Source organism: Geotrypetes seraphini, chromosome 2 (assembly GCF_902459505.1).
Source record: "Geotrypetes seraphini chromosome 2, aGeoSer1.1, whole genome shotgun sequence".
NCBI lineage: Eukaryota > Metazoa > Chordata > Amphibia > Gymnophiona > Dermophiidae > Geotrypetes > Geotrypetes seraphini.
In genome coordinates this window covers 125,492,509-125,509,454 of record NC_047085.1, presented here as the reverse complement: position 1 = coordinate 125,509,454, position 16,946 = coordinate 125,492,509, and the positions used below count along the sequence as shown (strand labels likewise).

Here is a 16,946-nt window from a genome sequence, read left to right as displayed (position 1 = left end):
CCTCCTGGCCACGGCGACCCCCTAACCCCACCCTGCACTACATTACGGGCAGGAGGGATCCCAGGCCCTCCTGCCCTCGACGCAAACCCCCCCTCCCCCCAACGACCGCCCCCCCCCAAGAACCTCCGACCGCCCCCCCAGCCGACCCGCGACCCCCCTGGCCGACCCCCACGACACCCCCAACCCCCTTCCCCGTACCTTTCTGTAGTTGGCCGGACAGACGGGAGCCAAACCCGCCTGTCCGGCAGGCAGCCATCGACGAAATGAGGCCGGATTGGCCCATCCGTCCCAAAGCTCCGCCTACTGGTGGGGCCTAAGGCGCCTGGGCCAATCAGAATAGGCCCGGGAGCCTTAGGTCCCTCCTGGGGGCAGGGCCTGAGGCACATGGTCGGGTTGGGCCCATGTGCCTCAGGCCCCGCCCCCAGGAGGGACCTAAGGCTCCCGGGCCTATTCTGATTGGCCCAGGCGCCTTAGGCCCCACCAGTAGGCGGAGCTTTGGGACGGATGGGCCAATCCGGCCTCATTCCGTCGTTGGCTGCCTGCCGGACAGGCGGGTTTGGCCCCCGTCTGTCCGGCCAACTACAGAAAGGTACGGGGAAGGGGGTTGGGGGTGTCGTGGGGGTCGGCCAGGGGGGTCGCGGGTCGGCTGGGGGGGCGGTCGGGGGTTCTTGGGGGGGGGCGGTCGTTGGGGGGAGGGGGGGTTTGCGTCGAGGGCAGGAGGGCCTGGGATCCCTCCTGCCCGTAATGTAGTGCAGGGTGGGGTTAGGGGGTCGCCGTGGCCAGGAAGACTTGGGCTTCCTCCTGGCCCGATATTGTGTGGGGAGTTGGGGAATCGGCGGGGCAAGAGGGCTTGGGCTCCTTTTTGCCCCGATCGTGTCGGGGAGTCGGGGGGGCAAGAGGGAACCAGGCGGAGAGAGGGCAGTTAAGCGCAGTGCCTGCGCGGAAGGATGCAGCTCGGGCGACTTCGTTGTGTGAAACGAAGTTCGTTGTACGGATCAAGACATAAAGTTCGTTGTGCGCAGCGTTCGCTGTGCGAGGCGTCCGTTATGCGAGGCACCACTGTACTGCAAACCAAGATTTGACTATGTCACACCACTGCTTATACAACTGCACTGATTACCGATAGAAAACAATAGTATTCAAAGTATGCTATGTAGTATTTAAAATGCTATACGGTGATGTCCCTATTAGCTTCCCTAGATTTACTGAACTATTAGGTAGATCTGCAGACCAACATAACTCTTAACAACCTAAGCCTATCATTCCCAACTCTGAAAGATATAAAATACAAGTCATCTCACAGCAAATCATTCAACTACCAACTAGTAAAAGTGTGGAACTCACTTCCCATTGAAATTTGTACTAGTACAGCAGTGTATTTCAAACTGTGTGCCTCCTGAGATTCCAAGTGTGCTGCGGCACACTGAGGAGGAAGTGAAGCACCTGCCAGCTGACTTCCCTATGCGGTACAGTGCCAGCGCTGCCCAATTCGTTGAAGGCCTGCATGTTTCCCCCCTTCTCTCTAGCATCCTCCGGCTTCCCCCCGGCCTCCCAGTCTCACTTTTAAAGCAGATCCCGGTAGATAAAATGGTTTTGTTTTCAATATAGTGATTGATATGTGTCAGTTTTGAGAATTTATATCTGCTGTGTATATTGTGTGTACATGAAAAATGAATGGAAAAAATTACATTACAATTAGTAAAGGGGATGGGATCTGAGACAGAGCTTGGGTGGGCCTAGGGAGGTCTGTGGTTGGCGTACTCAGTTGATATTTGTTAGACTTGGAGGGTATTTAGCTTGAAGTAGTTTATTTTATTTAAAAAATTTCTGTACTGTTTAAAACTAAACGGTTTACATAAACATACATAACTTTGTAAAAACATATTAAAACAGACACACAAACAATCATCAGAAATCATATCTACAAACTAATACCATAGCTTATATAATGAAAATCTTGAATAATTCATCAACTGTGCAGAGAGGAAATTTATTGGCTAAAAAGGCATCTACAAATAATTGCGGCTTGAGTAGTAATAATAATAATAATTTATTTTTATATACCGCCTAACCAGCAGTTCATAGCGGTTTACACAATAGATACTCAGCATACAATATAATAATATCATATATAATAAAATTCTAAGTAACTAATACAAGCATTAAAACTAATGAATAAGGAAAACATAATATAAACTAAAATAAGTATAGATAAAAAGATTAAAAGTATATTATAACTACATGATAATATAAAAATCAATAATGAATATTATATTGATGGGTTTTAAGATCTTTTCGAAATTGATAGTAAGTAAGAAATGGAGAAACAAGAAGATTCTAAACATGCCCTTTTCACTACAGTTTCGTATTTGGCCAGTGCCAATGCCTCTCCTTCTCTTAGGCCCTCTTCCCTGCTGGCACCCCCTACTGGCATCTCAGGGCCCATCTGGAGGGTCTCTGCACATGCATGGACATCGATGTGATGATGTCATAAATATACGTGATGTCATCATGACGACATCCGCACACTTCTGGGTGCCTCAAGCCATGGCCACTACCTTTAGTGTGCCCCGGCTCAAGAAAGTTTGAGAGACACTGAAGTACAGTATATACACTGTTTTGCAAAAATCTAAAACCATGGCTTTTTAAGAAATCTATACCAGGGGTCCAACAAGACTCAGGTTGATAATACAAGTTTCCCAAAACAAAGACGATGTTAATGGTCAGCTGCTATTTATGATATATTGCCTCTGACTGTATGTATAATTGGATAACTTTAATGCAGCATGTATAATTCTTTGTAACATATTTAATTCTATACAAAATTTTATGCAACAATATGTTGCCTGTAACTTGCCTAGAACTCTAATGAGGATTTGGCGGGTTATAAAATTTCACATAACATAACAAAGGTTTCTGATTTTCTGGGTTTGCTGGGGGGTTGCCTTCATCTTGCTTTTCCCACACACTAATAGGTACCATGCCTACAATCCATAACATAAGAATAGCCTTACTGGGTCAGACCAATGGTCCACCTAGCCCAGTAGCCCGTTCTCAGGGTGGCCAATCGAGGTCCCTAGTGCCTGGCCAAAACCCATTTCATTATTATATTTTTGTCCCATAGTTCCTGCATTCACCTTTTACCTCTGGCTCCTTAGAAATCATGGTTGGGATTGGATTCCATAAGTCTTCATTCACAATCACCTGAAGACTTTTTCCCACTGTGCTGCAGGGAAATGAGGAGTAGGAATGATGACTAGGAATTGTCCATGGGTATATGCTATCACTTGTTGATGTCCATAGCTTTAGAACGGAAGGGGATAGGGGAAAAAGGAGCAGACTGTAAAGTCAGCTGGCTATAGCTGCAATAGTTTGTAGGCCAGCTTGAAACAAGGAAAATGGTAATGGCTGGTGCAAATGCGGAGAACTTTGCCATTTAAGGATGAAGAACTGAGTCATGTATTGCATTTACATTCCATTTTCATTGCTTTCTTTATATCATTTGCTCATCAGCTATAGTTCTTTCACTGTTGGCTTGTATTTTCTTGAGAGATAGGTCTCATCTTTTAATTGTATTGTGGTGCAGACTGTCACTTTACTACAGGAAATACAGAAAACGTTTCATCATCTTTTTACAAGGCCAGTTTTATAATACATAGGTTAAACACTTTTCCAAGCAATGTTTGCAGGCTTTGCTTTCTCTGTCATTGTACCCCAGGGCTTCCCACATTTTTCCTGGTGACCCCACAGCCAGTCAGGTTATCAGGATATCTACCATGAGTAAGCTTGAGACAAATATGCATAGAACAGTTCTGCCATGTATATGAATTAATCTCATATCTATTTATAGTGGATAGTCTGAAAACCAAACTGGCCATTGGGCCATCAGAAAGGGTTTGTATAGCTTTTTCTATCCTCTTACCTCACTCATTTGAATGTGACTTGACTTGCACCAGGCAGATGAAACTGAAGTAAATTGCTATGGGTTGAATTTGAGATGTTTATGATTGCATCTTAGCAATCAGGATATTGATAACTTCTACAATTTGTAATTTTAAAAAATGATAGAATTAGAATTGGTGCCTGGGTTAAGTAACTGGCTTGATTACACTGTGCTTTTAGTTCCTTTTCTAGTTTGAATGCAGCTTGATATTATACACTATGGTTTCTGAGATGGAAATGTAATGTAGATTAATGACTTTCTCTTACCAGATTGACCCTATCAATTTGAATATTCTGGGGAACATGCTTACTGAAGACAACCAAGGCCAACAACAGCTCTTATCTCAAACTGTGTGCGACTCATTGCTTGAAGTTGTGGAAACTCAAGGTGTATCTGGTTGGAAAGGGGCTTGTGTTAGAGTAGTTGTGCAAAGGATATATTTTCTTCCTTCACAAGACAACTGTGGAAATCATCTCCAACGAAACGCCTCTGTGCCCTCTGCTTTGCTGCCAAGCGCTCGGTAAGTTCTAAGCCCTTGTCATCTGTTTAAGAATGCTTTGTGCATGAAGGAGAATGGTGATCAGAGGTAGCTCACTTTCTCAGGTCGACTTACATGAACACATGCCATGATGAATTTAACCCTCTGAGTGCCTCGCTCCAATCTTCATATCACAAGTTGGGATGGTCCTAGAAAGATCTTCCCAAATGTAGACTCAGCCTGCTAACTTAAAATATGAACGGTGCTGTACATAGTCACTGTTTTTAGTGACAGAGTAGATTTCCAGTAGTGGGTGGCTGCTTTCTGGGAAATTATGTCCAAAGTAGAATACAAAATTAGAACTATACAGTCAATTCTTGAAGGAAGATAATTTAATCTAAATTAGTTGCCGTGTACTTTAATGATGAATCATCACTTCTATTCAAAGAGAAAGGAGAAAAAACCTCAGACAGGTTTTTTTTATTCCTTACAAGTCTGCTGTTACAGCTTGTTCAGCTGAATAAAACCATATTATAATCATTGGTCTTCCTCCTATACTATTCTAATGTGCAAAATATAGCAATCCCAAAAAATTCTTAAATCACTTTATTAAATATATTCAATATATCCAAGCCACTTATCTTATTAATTCAGCACTGATCCTAGTACTCATATGACCGCTACTGCCTTATCTTCCTTCAAGAATTGACTGTATAGTTCTAATTTTGTATTCCACTTTGGACATAATTTGCTATTTTGGAGTGTGGAATTTGCATTAAACAAAAAGAAAAGGAATTGACCTCGAAATATCCACAAAGAAGAAAATCCAGAGAAAACCAAAAAAACTCTGTGGAGTGACAATGTTCCTAAATGGACTTTATTTGAAAGTGTCAAAGTTCCAAAGGTACACTGAAATCATCCACATAAAATAATTCCATCCACATAAAAAGAAATCATCCACATAAGAGCCTTAAAGGACCTAGTCCGCTAGGGATACAGGACCCAACATGATCCGCGTTTCGACAAAAAGTCTTCTTCAGGGGTCCCTGGGGGTCCTATAAAGGTGAGTACATGAGAAACAATTGTGTGGTGAGCCGGAAGTGAAACACTGCTTGCATTTGCTTTTTCCATTGCAAATGCAAGCAGTGTCTCACTTCCGGCCCACCACACAATTGTTTCTCATGTTTTCTCCCAGGCATTTCCACTGGAACCTAAATAATCTTTAGGCCTGTTAGAAGGACACAGAAGTCAGAATTGAGACATCTCTGGACATCTCAAGTTTCACAAGTATTTTAGAATAGAATCTGCTGATATAGAGGGTATTCTAAATTGCAGGAGAAATGAATGTTTTATGCTGAGTGCATGTGGCATAAACCTCCATTTAGAATAAAAAAAGAAACTCTCAATGGGTTGGAAACCTATACATAAATGTATGTGCTGACAAATACACATTTATCTTTGCCAGTTTAGAAAAATAAATGCATATTTTCCTGATGCTGTTACATAGACTGTTACTCTTGCCAGTTTGGCTTTTTAGGGGAACTAAAAACAACTAGGGGATTAAGGAGGAAGCCTCTCCATTCCCTCCAGCAGAGTGATACTCAATAGAAGCAGTTTGTCAAAACCTAAATATGGATGGGAGTAGGGAGTAGGATGTAGGATTTGTTAGGACATTGACATTTAGTCCCTTTCTGAAATGGGAAATAATTGGGTACCTTCTAGCTTTGCTATAGTCCTGCCAAAAACATATCTAAACCATGCCACTTTGCCATTTGTATGCATTTAAGTTTTTGATGTGCATATCCCAGCTTTGTAAATTGGGAACTTAGATGTTTATGCAAGATAAATGTTTATGTACATCTCAAACAGAAATAGCCCTTCTAAAATAGCTGTCATGTTATATGAAAGGACAAAGGGAGATAGATCTAGTTAATTATACTGATGCCTCAAATAATAATATGCATGGTGTAGCATAAAAGCTCCTGAAGTTTACAAAAAAATTGTATATCTTATATTTGTTTCTACAAAAATGTTGAAAGTTAATTGCAGACAGTTTTCTTGTATTTGTTTCAAGTTGATTTTGGGACTGTCTCCCAACTTATTTTTATCACATTTTATATGGTATAGTCCGATGAGGAAAACTAGAAGTCAACAGTTAGTTATTTGCTAACCAAAAAATTAATGGTTATAAATACAAGACTTTCCTGGATAGGACCTTTGCGTTCCAAGCAGGTAAACAGCAGTCTTGGTTGGGTAAGTGTATTTGTCAACCCATGTCGTCCTACAGTATTTTTCGGAAATTGATCAAGACGACATTGTTTGAAAAATTCATTTCTTAGAGCAATTGCATTATTAAGAACTCTTATTCTAACTAAAAGTTTATACAGTATTTTCTTAAAGAATATTTTTACTTATAAGAAATATTTTGTATCTTCCTATCATCTTGTATTTTACTGATTGTCCAGTCTTCTTTGGTGTAAACCGCCTAGAAATCAGTCGGTTATGGCGGTATAGAAGAGCAAAGTTATGTTATGAAAGAGCAGTGAATATTAGTATTAGCATAAATCAACCATACTCACATTATTAACCCTCATTGTAGATGCAAACTTTCTGTATCTGTATATAATCAAGATTCATATAGGATTATTCTAATTTTTGGAACTCTGTCATGACTTGATATTTTAATAATTTTCTTCAAGGGAGGTAGTACTGCATGGGAAGAATATCCTATTGCCTAGATGTACTGAAAAATGGCAGCAGCTATCACAAGAGGTAGTAGAATTAGGAGTTAATATTGCTATATTGTGCAAAGGTACTATGGAGTACAATCTTAGTTTGCATTCTTCTCTAAAAATTGAGCTTGCTTCTGAAAGTATGTGCACTTTTGATAAATAGTACACACTCTTTCAAGAATGCACAGCATGTCCTATTTCCAACAGAAAAAATTAAATCTTCCCCCCCCCTTCTATTTCAGGCAAAAAACGCTGAAATGACATAGGAAATGTTGTTACAAGTGAAGGTACATCTCTGCTATAGAATCATTCAGACCCAAATTATCTATATCAAAATATTAGCATCTCTAAAGCACTGCAGACAAATGGATACAAGCCTGAGTTTCAAATTCACAATTTTGATTTGAAATTCAAAGCCTCATAAGGCATACTATTATTCCTTATAAGTACAGACTCTTCCACGCATCGTAACTTTAGAAAAGGCTGGTTCCAGGTGCTGCACTGGAACTATCGGTTAAAATCAAGAACATGAGGGGCAGCAAAAGGAAATCGAAATTAAAAAGTTGTTGATATGTTTCTTATGATTACTCTTCGCCGTCTGGTTCTTCACTCTTTCATATATTGCATTGTAAAGCTTCTACAGTGAGCACTAATCTTTCTTTCTAATGCCCTATGTCCTAGGCATATGACTAAGATCTGCATTAATAAAATTGTATCTGTTATACAGTTTAGTCTCATGAGCTTGTGTCAAAAGGCAAATATATCCAACATCTAGATTTGTTATAAATACATTCTTTTAGTTCCTGTCTCATCCTTTTTGTTCTTTTTGGAACAAAATAATGACACTATCAACATATCTTGGAACAAAAACAAGTAAGGAAGGGAGTGAAGTAACTCTCCATGTGACATTTAGGCCCCGATTCTCTAAAAGTGCGTCCCGATTTTAGGCAGCTGTAGACGTCCTACAGCTGTCTAATCAGCCAATCGAGATGCACGTTTTTAAAAAAAAAATGCTCCCCAGGCAGGCCTGAAGGCGCCTCCGGGAGCCTAGGGAGACCCGCAAGATGCCTAAGCTCGTCTAAGGGCCTTAGGCGGGCCTTAGGCTGAACCTAGGGGGCCCTATGCGTCTCCCTACTAGATGAGAAGCTTAAAAATGTAGGCCAGCAAAATGCTGGTCTACATTGTAAGTAGACGCGGCTGCTATACTTATCGCGGCAAAGGATCTCTCTGTCGCTATAAGTATAGCGGGCCGTGGCCCCTGACCGATCACTGGCAGGAGGGTGCCCAAACCCTCCTGCCCGAAGACGCACCCCCTCCCCGACACTACCGACCGCCCCCCCCCCCGACATTACCGATCCCCCCCGACATTACCGATCCCCCCTCGACAATATCGGTCGCTGGCAGGAGGGTGCCCAATCCCTCCTGCCCGAAGACGCACCCCCCCCCCGGCGCTAACAAACCCCACTCCACCAAACCTGTTCTTACAGATGGGTCTTGCACGTCGAGCAAGCAGGCACGCCTCGTCGAAATGAGGCGGGCCCGCCCCTTCCCGGCCCATCCCGCCGAAGCCTAAGGCCTGATTGGCCCAGGCTCTAGAAGCCTGGACCAATCAGGCCTTAGGCATAGCGGGTCCGCCCATCCCCACTTAATCTAAGGCCTGATTGGCCAATCGAGGGGGGGGCGATCGGTAGTGTCGGGGGGGGCGGTCGGTAGTGTCGGGGAGGGGGGTGCGTCTTCAGGCAGGAGGGTTTGGGCACCCTCCTGCCAGTGATCGGTCAGGGGCCACGGCCCGCTATACTTATAGAGGCAGAGAGATCCCTTGCCGCGATAAGTGTAGCGGGCCGTGTCTAATCTAACCCGATTCTCTAACCCGCGTCTGTAACATGGACGCCGGTTACAGAATCGGGGTTTAGTTTAGGCCGATTCTGAATAGGATGCCTCTCCCGGGCGTCCTATACAGAATCAGGGCCTAGGTGTCTTGCGGGCCTCGCCTTCAATATAGGCGGCCTGCCTGGGGAGCATTTTTTTTTTTTAAACGTGCATCCCGATTGGCTGATTAGACAGCTGTAGGACGCCTACAGCTGCCTAAAATCGGGACGCACTTTTAGAGAATCAGGACCTTAGAGTATGAAGTCATCCCCAAAAGTTATCTTGTAAGAATGCAGAGGTCTGCTCAAACCCTCTTCCAGGGCTTTGCAGAAAACTTTATCTTAACCAAAAATCACTCATGTTTGTTGCTTAGCAAGACAGTGTTCTAATTTTTGCTGTTTGCTGCTCCTGAGTTGTCCTGTTTTCTAATTTGAGATTGACCTTTGTTTCTTTCTCCCCACCCCTTGTTACCAGGCTATGTATGAAATGAATATTCTTTAGCCTTGTGTTTGCTGATGAACAGCTTTTTATCAGGGTTGTGCCACTGCTGTGCTTGGTCAGCTGTGCGCTCTGACTCAGGAGGCACTTGAGTCAGTGAACTTACTGCATGACTGTAGGGCTTAAAGTGGGTGAGGAAAGCAGCCACACGCTGACTAGTGAAAAAAAGAGCAGCCCAACTTGGAAATATAGCCCTATCTTCCACTGAACATCTAAACTGTTGTATTTAAGAGCATCTTTGGATGGTGAAAGAGTGGGAGGATGCGGAGCAGAGAGTAACCATGGGGGGGGGTTGGTTTCAGCTGAAAATGCAAACATACGTGGATTTTGGGTTGGTTTTGGTGCTGAAACCAAAACTTGGTCAGGCTCTAACAAAGAGCTCTAAAGAGTTTGAGCAGTAATGCTAAATATTCAGTCTTGAATGGTATCCAAGCAGATATGATGGTATAAAACTAATGATTACCTTGACCAGTTGGTGTTTGGGAATTGGGTGGGAAGTGTGGAGTTTGTTTAGTAGGATGTGCTGGTTGATGGTGTGATAGTTGATGGTTTGATAGTTTGCTTTTTTGCTTATATATGTTTTATTGTAAGCTGCTTTGGTATAAGTGTCATATCAATGCTATAAATAATATCTAATATGTCATTCTATTCTCTATTGTACTGTTTTTCCACATGTTCATACTTCTCTGGTATTATTAAGATTAAATCGATACAAAATTCATGAGATTCTACAATATAATTGCTCTATATGTAGAATAATCTGTTTCAAATATTCAAATCAGAGCCCTTTTAAGTGGCATTTTATGATGATTTCATTGTTTGGTTTTGTTTTTATCTTTCCAGATCTTTTTTCCTGTCTCTCTCCTGCAATTTCTTTGCATTGATTTGACTTCTTATTCTGTGTACTCCATTAGAGAAGGCTCTGTTGCAGATCTTTCTATTACCTGTAAATAGTTAATGTTGCTTCTACAATATTGCTTGCTGAGATTTTAAATAGAGCTAGCCTCTGGGATTATTCTTGGAACAGTATTTCTTCAATACTTTTATAAACAATATTATGATATGGTTAGGGGGAAATGTTTGTTTTTATTTAGGTGACTATGGACTCCTTTTACAAAGGTGCGCTAGCAGTTTTAGCACACGTGCTAGCCGCTACCACCTCCTTTTAAGCAGGCAGTAATTTTTCAGCTAGCGCGCGCTAATCCAGTGTGTGCGCTAAAAACGCTAGCGCACCTTTCTAAAAGGAGCCCTATGTTCCAGAAATGTATGTATTTATTTAGTTTCCTTATCTGTTGTCCCAAAGAGCTAAGAACGGGTTACAGGTTAAACATACATAATTTCAATACAAGTTTACGATACAAAATTTTATCCTAACTTGACACATACTAGGGGTCTATAATTAATATACATAATATATAATTTACAGGTTACAATTTGCCATAGTTATCCTTACAGTGCAAGGTTTTCAATACAAGTTTTATCCTAATTTGACACAGACAGTTTACAAGTTAGATTTGCCGTAGTTACAGTGCAAGAATTTTTCTTTACGTGACACACACTGATTCTGGTACCAATATACTTTTCTTTGTAGTCCATCAGTATTTAGTGAAATGCCAAAGAAAGACAATGTAATCATGAATTAATAATATGTGTGACTGTTGGGCAGACTGGATGGACTGTTCCGATCTTTATCTGCCATCATTTACTATGTTCCAAAGATTAAAAGTAGCTGTAGGAGTAGGTTCAAGTTTATTTCAAGCGATGAGACCGGATGGGATCCATCCCAGAATACTGAGGGAGCTCAAAGAGGTTCTGGCGGGTCCTATTAAAGACTTGTTAAACAAATCTCTGGAGACAGGAGTGTTTCCTGGGGATTGGTGAAGAACGGATGTGGTCCCTATTCACAAAAATGGTCACAGAGATGAAGTGGGAGACTACAGGCCGGTAAGCCTCACTTCAGTTGTTGGAAAAATAATGGAAATGTTGCTGAAAGAAAGGATAGTGAACTTCATAGAATCTAATGGGTTACAGAATCCGAGGCAACATGGCTTTACTAAAGGTAAATTGTGCCAAACGAACCTGATTGAATTTTTTGATTGGGTGACCAGAGAGCTGGATCAAGGACATATACTAAATGTCATTTACTTAGATTTCAGCAAAGCCTTTAACATGGTTCCTCATAGGAGGCTCTTGAACAAACTTGAAGGGCTGAAGTTAGGACCCAAAGTGGTGAACTGGATTAGAAACTGGTTGTTGGACAGATGCCAGAGGATGGTGGTTAATGGAAGTTGCTCGGAGGAAGGAAATGTGAGTAGTGGAGTCCCTCAGGGTTCAGTGCTGGGGCCAATCCTGTTCAATACGTTTGTGAGTGACATTGCTGAAGGGATAGAAGGAAAGGTTTACCTTTTTGCAGATAATGCCAAGATTTGTAACAGAGTAGACACCGAGAAGGGAGTAGAAAACATGAAAAAGGATCTGCAAAAGTTAGAGGAATGTCTAATATCTGGCAACTGAAATTCAATGCAGAGTAATGCATTTGGGGATTAATAATCGGAAGGAACCATATGTATTTGGAGGTGAGAGGCTGATATGCATGGATGGGGAGAGAGACCTTGGGGTGATAGTGTCTGAAGATCTAAAGGCGAAAAAAACAGTGCGACAAGGCGAGGGCTGCTGCCAGAAAGATGCTGGACTGTATAAAGAGAGGCATAATCAGTAGAAGAAAGAAGGTGTTGATGCCTCTGTACAGCTCGTTGGTGAGGCCTCACTTGGAGTATTGTGTTCAGTTTTGGAGACATAATTAGAGGCTGAGAGGTGGAAGACTCGAGAAATGTAAAGAAATTATTCTATACGTAGAAGGTTGTGGATGCCTGGAATGCGCTCCTGAGAGAGGTGGTGGAGAAGAAAACAGTGACAGAGTTCAAAAAAGCATGGGATGAACACAGAGGATCTAGAATCAGAAAATAATAGTAAATATTGAAGAACTAAGGCCAGTACTGGTCAGACTTGCATGGTCTGTGTCTGTATATGGCCGTTTGGTTGAGGATGGGCTAGGAAAGGCTTCGATGGCTGGGATGGTGTAGATGGGCTGGCGTGAGCTTTGACAGAGACTTCAGTAGTTGGGACCTAAGCACAGTACCGGGTAGAGCTTTGGATTCTTGCCCAGAAATAGCTAAGAAGAAGAAATAAAATTTACATTTGAATCAGGTTGGACAGACTGAATGGACCATTCGGGTCTTTATCTACTATGTTGCTATGTTACCCCCAAAGGCAAAGCCGTCATGGTGGTTTACAAAACATATGAATCGTAAGAAAATTAAAAGGAAAAAAATAGGAAATTTAACTTGATCATAGTAAAAAAAGAGATAATTCAGGCTACTTGAACCAGGCTGTCATATATCTACAATAGTGTGTTAGTTACCAAAAGCATTGGTAAAGAACAGTATTTTTAAGCTTTTATTAAATGCCTGGAATAAGGCTTTTAAGTGAAGGGAATGTGGCAAGTGAAGGGAATGTGGTAATGATGCTGAACGAAGCCAGGATTCTTGGCTTCAACTGAAACTGAAATTGAATTCCCTCATGATTATTCTCATTGGTCCCTCCCCCTCTCTCGCGGTCATTCTCAACGTTCCTTCATGCTTATGCAGCTTCTAATCACAGGATGATTACCAGGTTGTTTAATCTGTTGAACCCATGTGAACAAGAGGAGTTTTAAAGGTAGGTCATTGGGGGGGGGGGCGCAGGGCTGAGTAACCATGGGGGAGGCAAATTCAGTTTCAACCAAAAAATGCAAAAGAACTTAGATTTTGGGTCTGTTTCAGTGCTAGATCCAAAATTCAGTCAGGCACTAGTAAGGAATTCCAAAGAATTCATGCAGTAATGCTAAATATACGGTGGTATCCAAGCAGATATGATGATATAAAACAAACACCAAAAAGGAGAAAGTGAAAAAGGGAAGTTAAAGAAGAAACCTTTCAACCTCAAGATCCAAATCTCAGAGAAATTAGCTCTACTACTACATTTCTATAGTGCTATTAGACATATGCAGCCCTGTACATCAAAACATAGGAGAGTCCCTTCTCAAAAGAGCTTACAATCTAGTCAAGACAGACAAACTGGACAAGAAGGTGTATCAATACACAGTGCTTAGGTGGGGGAATTATAGAGGGAATGATAAGACAGATTTTGGTGCTTAGCAGGTAGGGGAATTACAGAGGTGGGTTGGTGTTTGGAATTGAAAGCAGCTCCAAAGAAGTGGGCTTTGAGTCTGGATTTGAATACTGCCAGAGACGGAGCTAGATGTACCGAGTCATTGTAACATGTACTATATTTGTACCCTTCTCCTTTACTGCCAACTCCAGACTCTACTTCTTTCTTGCTCTACTGTATTCCTGGATGTCATGCTCCGTTTCTGTCCATCTTCAAATCTAGGCTAAAAGCCCACTATTCCAGAAGGAATCATTAACAGATCATAAAATCAAGACTGATGTGCCAGACCTGACTGCAGGTCTTAACAATATACAAGTTGAAAACATGCTTGATTACCTTGAAACAGATGATATCTATGGCATATGCTTGAAAGCAAGAATTAATGGGGAGTAGCGTTCAGACTAAAAGTGGAATGAATGGAAACTGGATTATCTAAAATGTCATATCAGGCATAAAACCGAAGTGAATGTTGTAACACAGCTGAGAAATCTACGGTAAATTGAAAACTTTTGAAAAATCTTCTGATAGAATCACCGAAAATTGAGAGCAGGCAGCCATTCGGAGCAGCACGGAAAGAGAGCAGGGGAACTGAGGCAGGAGCACGGAAAGTGTGCTGGACCGCCAGAATGGGAAAAAAAAGGTACGGGCGGTTTTTAAAAATATTCGCTCCATAAGACACATCCTTATTTCCACCCTCTTATGGAGTGAAAAATACGGTAGTCTAATATTTGTGAGTCACACAAACCTAAACAGGCTCTAGGCGACTTTAAAAAGAAAAGGATAGATAGGTTTTCTCCTCTCCTACCTCCTTATTTTCCCTAATTGTAGTGATCTTATAGAATTAAGTGTCAGAGTAGAGTTTTCAGTTTTTTTCCAAAATTGGGCATGGTTGGCTTCTGTTCTTATTGTCTCTGTGAGATCGTTCCAGATTTTGACTCCCTGGAAGGTGAAAATGGATTGGAAAATTCTTCTGTACTTGAGATTCTTCGTTGAGGGGAGATTCAGTTCGGATAGGAGTTTAATGAAAGGGACAGCTGAGTTTCCGTAGATTATATGATGCAGGAGGTTTTAAAGGAGGGGGAATTTTCAAAATGTTCGTTTGCAGAAATTAGATAGTTCTAAATCTAATAGATGCTTGTTATAGGGACACTGGATCATCTGCTGTTCTACTGTTCTTTGATACTCAATTTTTGGAAGTCAATATGGGGACAGATTAGTACCATACTGGAGTCATCGATTCCATTGACGTATGAGGTTGTTATATGTGGGATGATATTGCATCTTAAACCCTCATTGGATAGATATATATGTCGGCATTTCCTTATTATGACCGGGATAGCCATGCAAATGATTACTTGTAACTGGAAAAATTGGGATCGCCTTAGTTTTACGTTTTGGTGGGCAAATTTATGCTTAAGTTATAAGTATGAGAAAATGAATGCTGATATGCTAGGTCAATGGTAGGCAAACTCATTAGTCAAAAGAGCCAAAGATCAGCAGTACAATGATTAAGATTTCTTTTGAGAGCCATACCCCGCCCCTGCTAGCGCTACGACGGATACATCAACCTGACTGGGGGTGGGGTTCGCTTGGCAGTCTCTCCTGCTGCTAGGGGAGGGGGGTTCACTTGGCAGCGGGAGAGAGTGGGTCACTTAGCAAAAGGAATGCAGAAGCTAGTTGAAAGATACAACAAATATATTGTCTTGCATGGGAACTGCGAGTGTAAAGGTGTTATGTTAATTCGTGGCAGAGCCTAGAGAATGACATGGGGAAAAAATTTGTCTCCGTCCCCTCCCGCTCAGTCCCCATCCCTGCAAACCATCTGATCCCATCCACACAAGCCTCGAATAGTTTTATACTGAACTTATTATATTAAAGTATAAAAAGAAACAATATTCTATACAATTGTCAATTTATAAATCAGCGTCTTCTCCCCACTCTCTCTTCCCCATTTCCCTTCAGCGTCCTCAGCCCACTCTCTCTTCACTTCCCTTCAGCGCAAGCACATAAAAACAAGCAAGCAATTTTATATAATTTTCATTCTATTCATTCATAAAAATTAAAGTCTAAATAATGCCAGTCACATAACAAATCATGATTTTACAAAAATAATTCTCTGCACAGTCAAGCCTGCAAGGATTACTAGATGTCTTTCAGCAGCTCCCCTCCTTCCCTCCCTCTTACCTTCGTGGCCAAGTCAAAATGATCTACTAACAATAAAATTTAAAAAAAACACAAAGCACACTGTATGCAGAGAAAATGTTAATTATCATTTATATTCCACAGGTTTTCAAAAAGGTCAAGGCAGATGACTTTATGCAATGTCACCTCAGCAACAACTATACAAAAATAGACAAATATACCCCCTCCCTTTTTGCAGTTTAGTAAAAGGGGGCCATAGTGCAAAATATAGACAGCAGATATAAATTTTTTAAATGGATACATTTTGATCACTAAATTGAAAATAAAATAATTTTTCCTACCTTTGTTGTCTGGTAATTTCATCAGTCTCTGGTTGCACTTTATTCTTCTGACTGTGCATCTAATATTTCTTCCCTTCTTTCAGCCTCCTGTATGCTTCCTGTCCTCTAGACTTCATTCCCTCCCCCAACTTTTTCTTTCTGTCACCCTGCCCCTTTTTCTTTCTTTCTCCATGCTCCCTTTCTGTCTCCCTGTCTTTGTCTCCCTTCTTTCTTTCTGTCTCCCTGCCCCCCCCTTTCTTTCTTTCTCCCTGCCCTGCCCCAAGCCACTGCCATTGAGGAACAGGCCCCCACTGCTGCTGGGGAACAGACCACCACCGCCATCGGGGAACAGACCGCCGCCGAATTCTGAGATCTCCCTGCTTCCCTTCCCCGTAAAGAGGACACTGAAGTGCCGGACCAATCAACCTTCGCCACCCGACGTCAATTCTAACGTCGGAGAGGAAGTTCCGGGCCAGCCAGGAAATCTAAATTTCTGCAGACCGGCGGTTGAAGCTGAGCCGCGAGCCACACTCAAGTGGCTAAAGAGCCGCGGTTTGCTGCCCACTGTGCTGGGGCATTCTAAGATATTCAAATTAGTTTGGGGTCCATTGACGTCTTTTGTAGAGTTGTTATAGTTGTCCTTTATCTTTATTTCCCATTGTTTTAGCTCCCACACATCCAGGGTAGGGTGGGTGGATGGGAGGGGAGGGGGTATATCTTTTGTTTGGTATTATTCTCTGATGGAAAATGTTGGA

The 16,946-nt window shown here is 41.9% G+C and overlaps 1 protein-coding gene across 5 annotated transcripts in view; it reads left to right on the top strand.

Moving 5' to 3' along the window:
* Positions 1-16,946, top strand: part of SPIDR (scaffold protein involved in DNA repair) — a 536,511-nt gene that overhangs the window by 329,443 nt on the left and 190,122 nt on the right. For all 5 annotated transcript variants that reach the window (XM_033933718.1, XM_033933714.1, XM_033933716.1 and 2 more), the window contains one exon: positions 4,213-4,463. In XM_033933718.1, the coding sequence (XP_033789609.1) occupies positions 4,213-4,463 (251 nt within the window). The remainder of the gene's footprint in view (positions 1-4,212; positions 4,464-16,946) is intronic.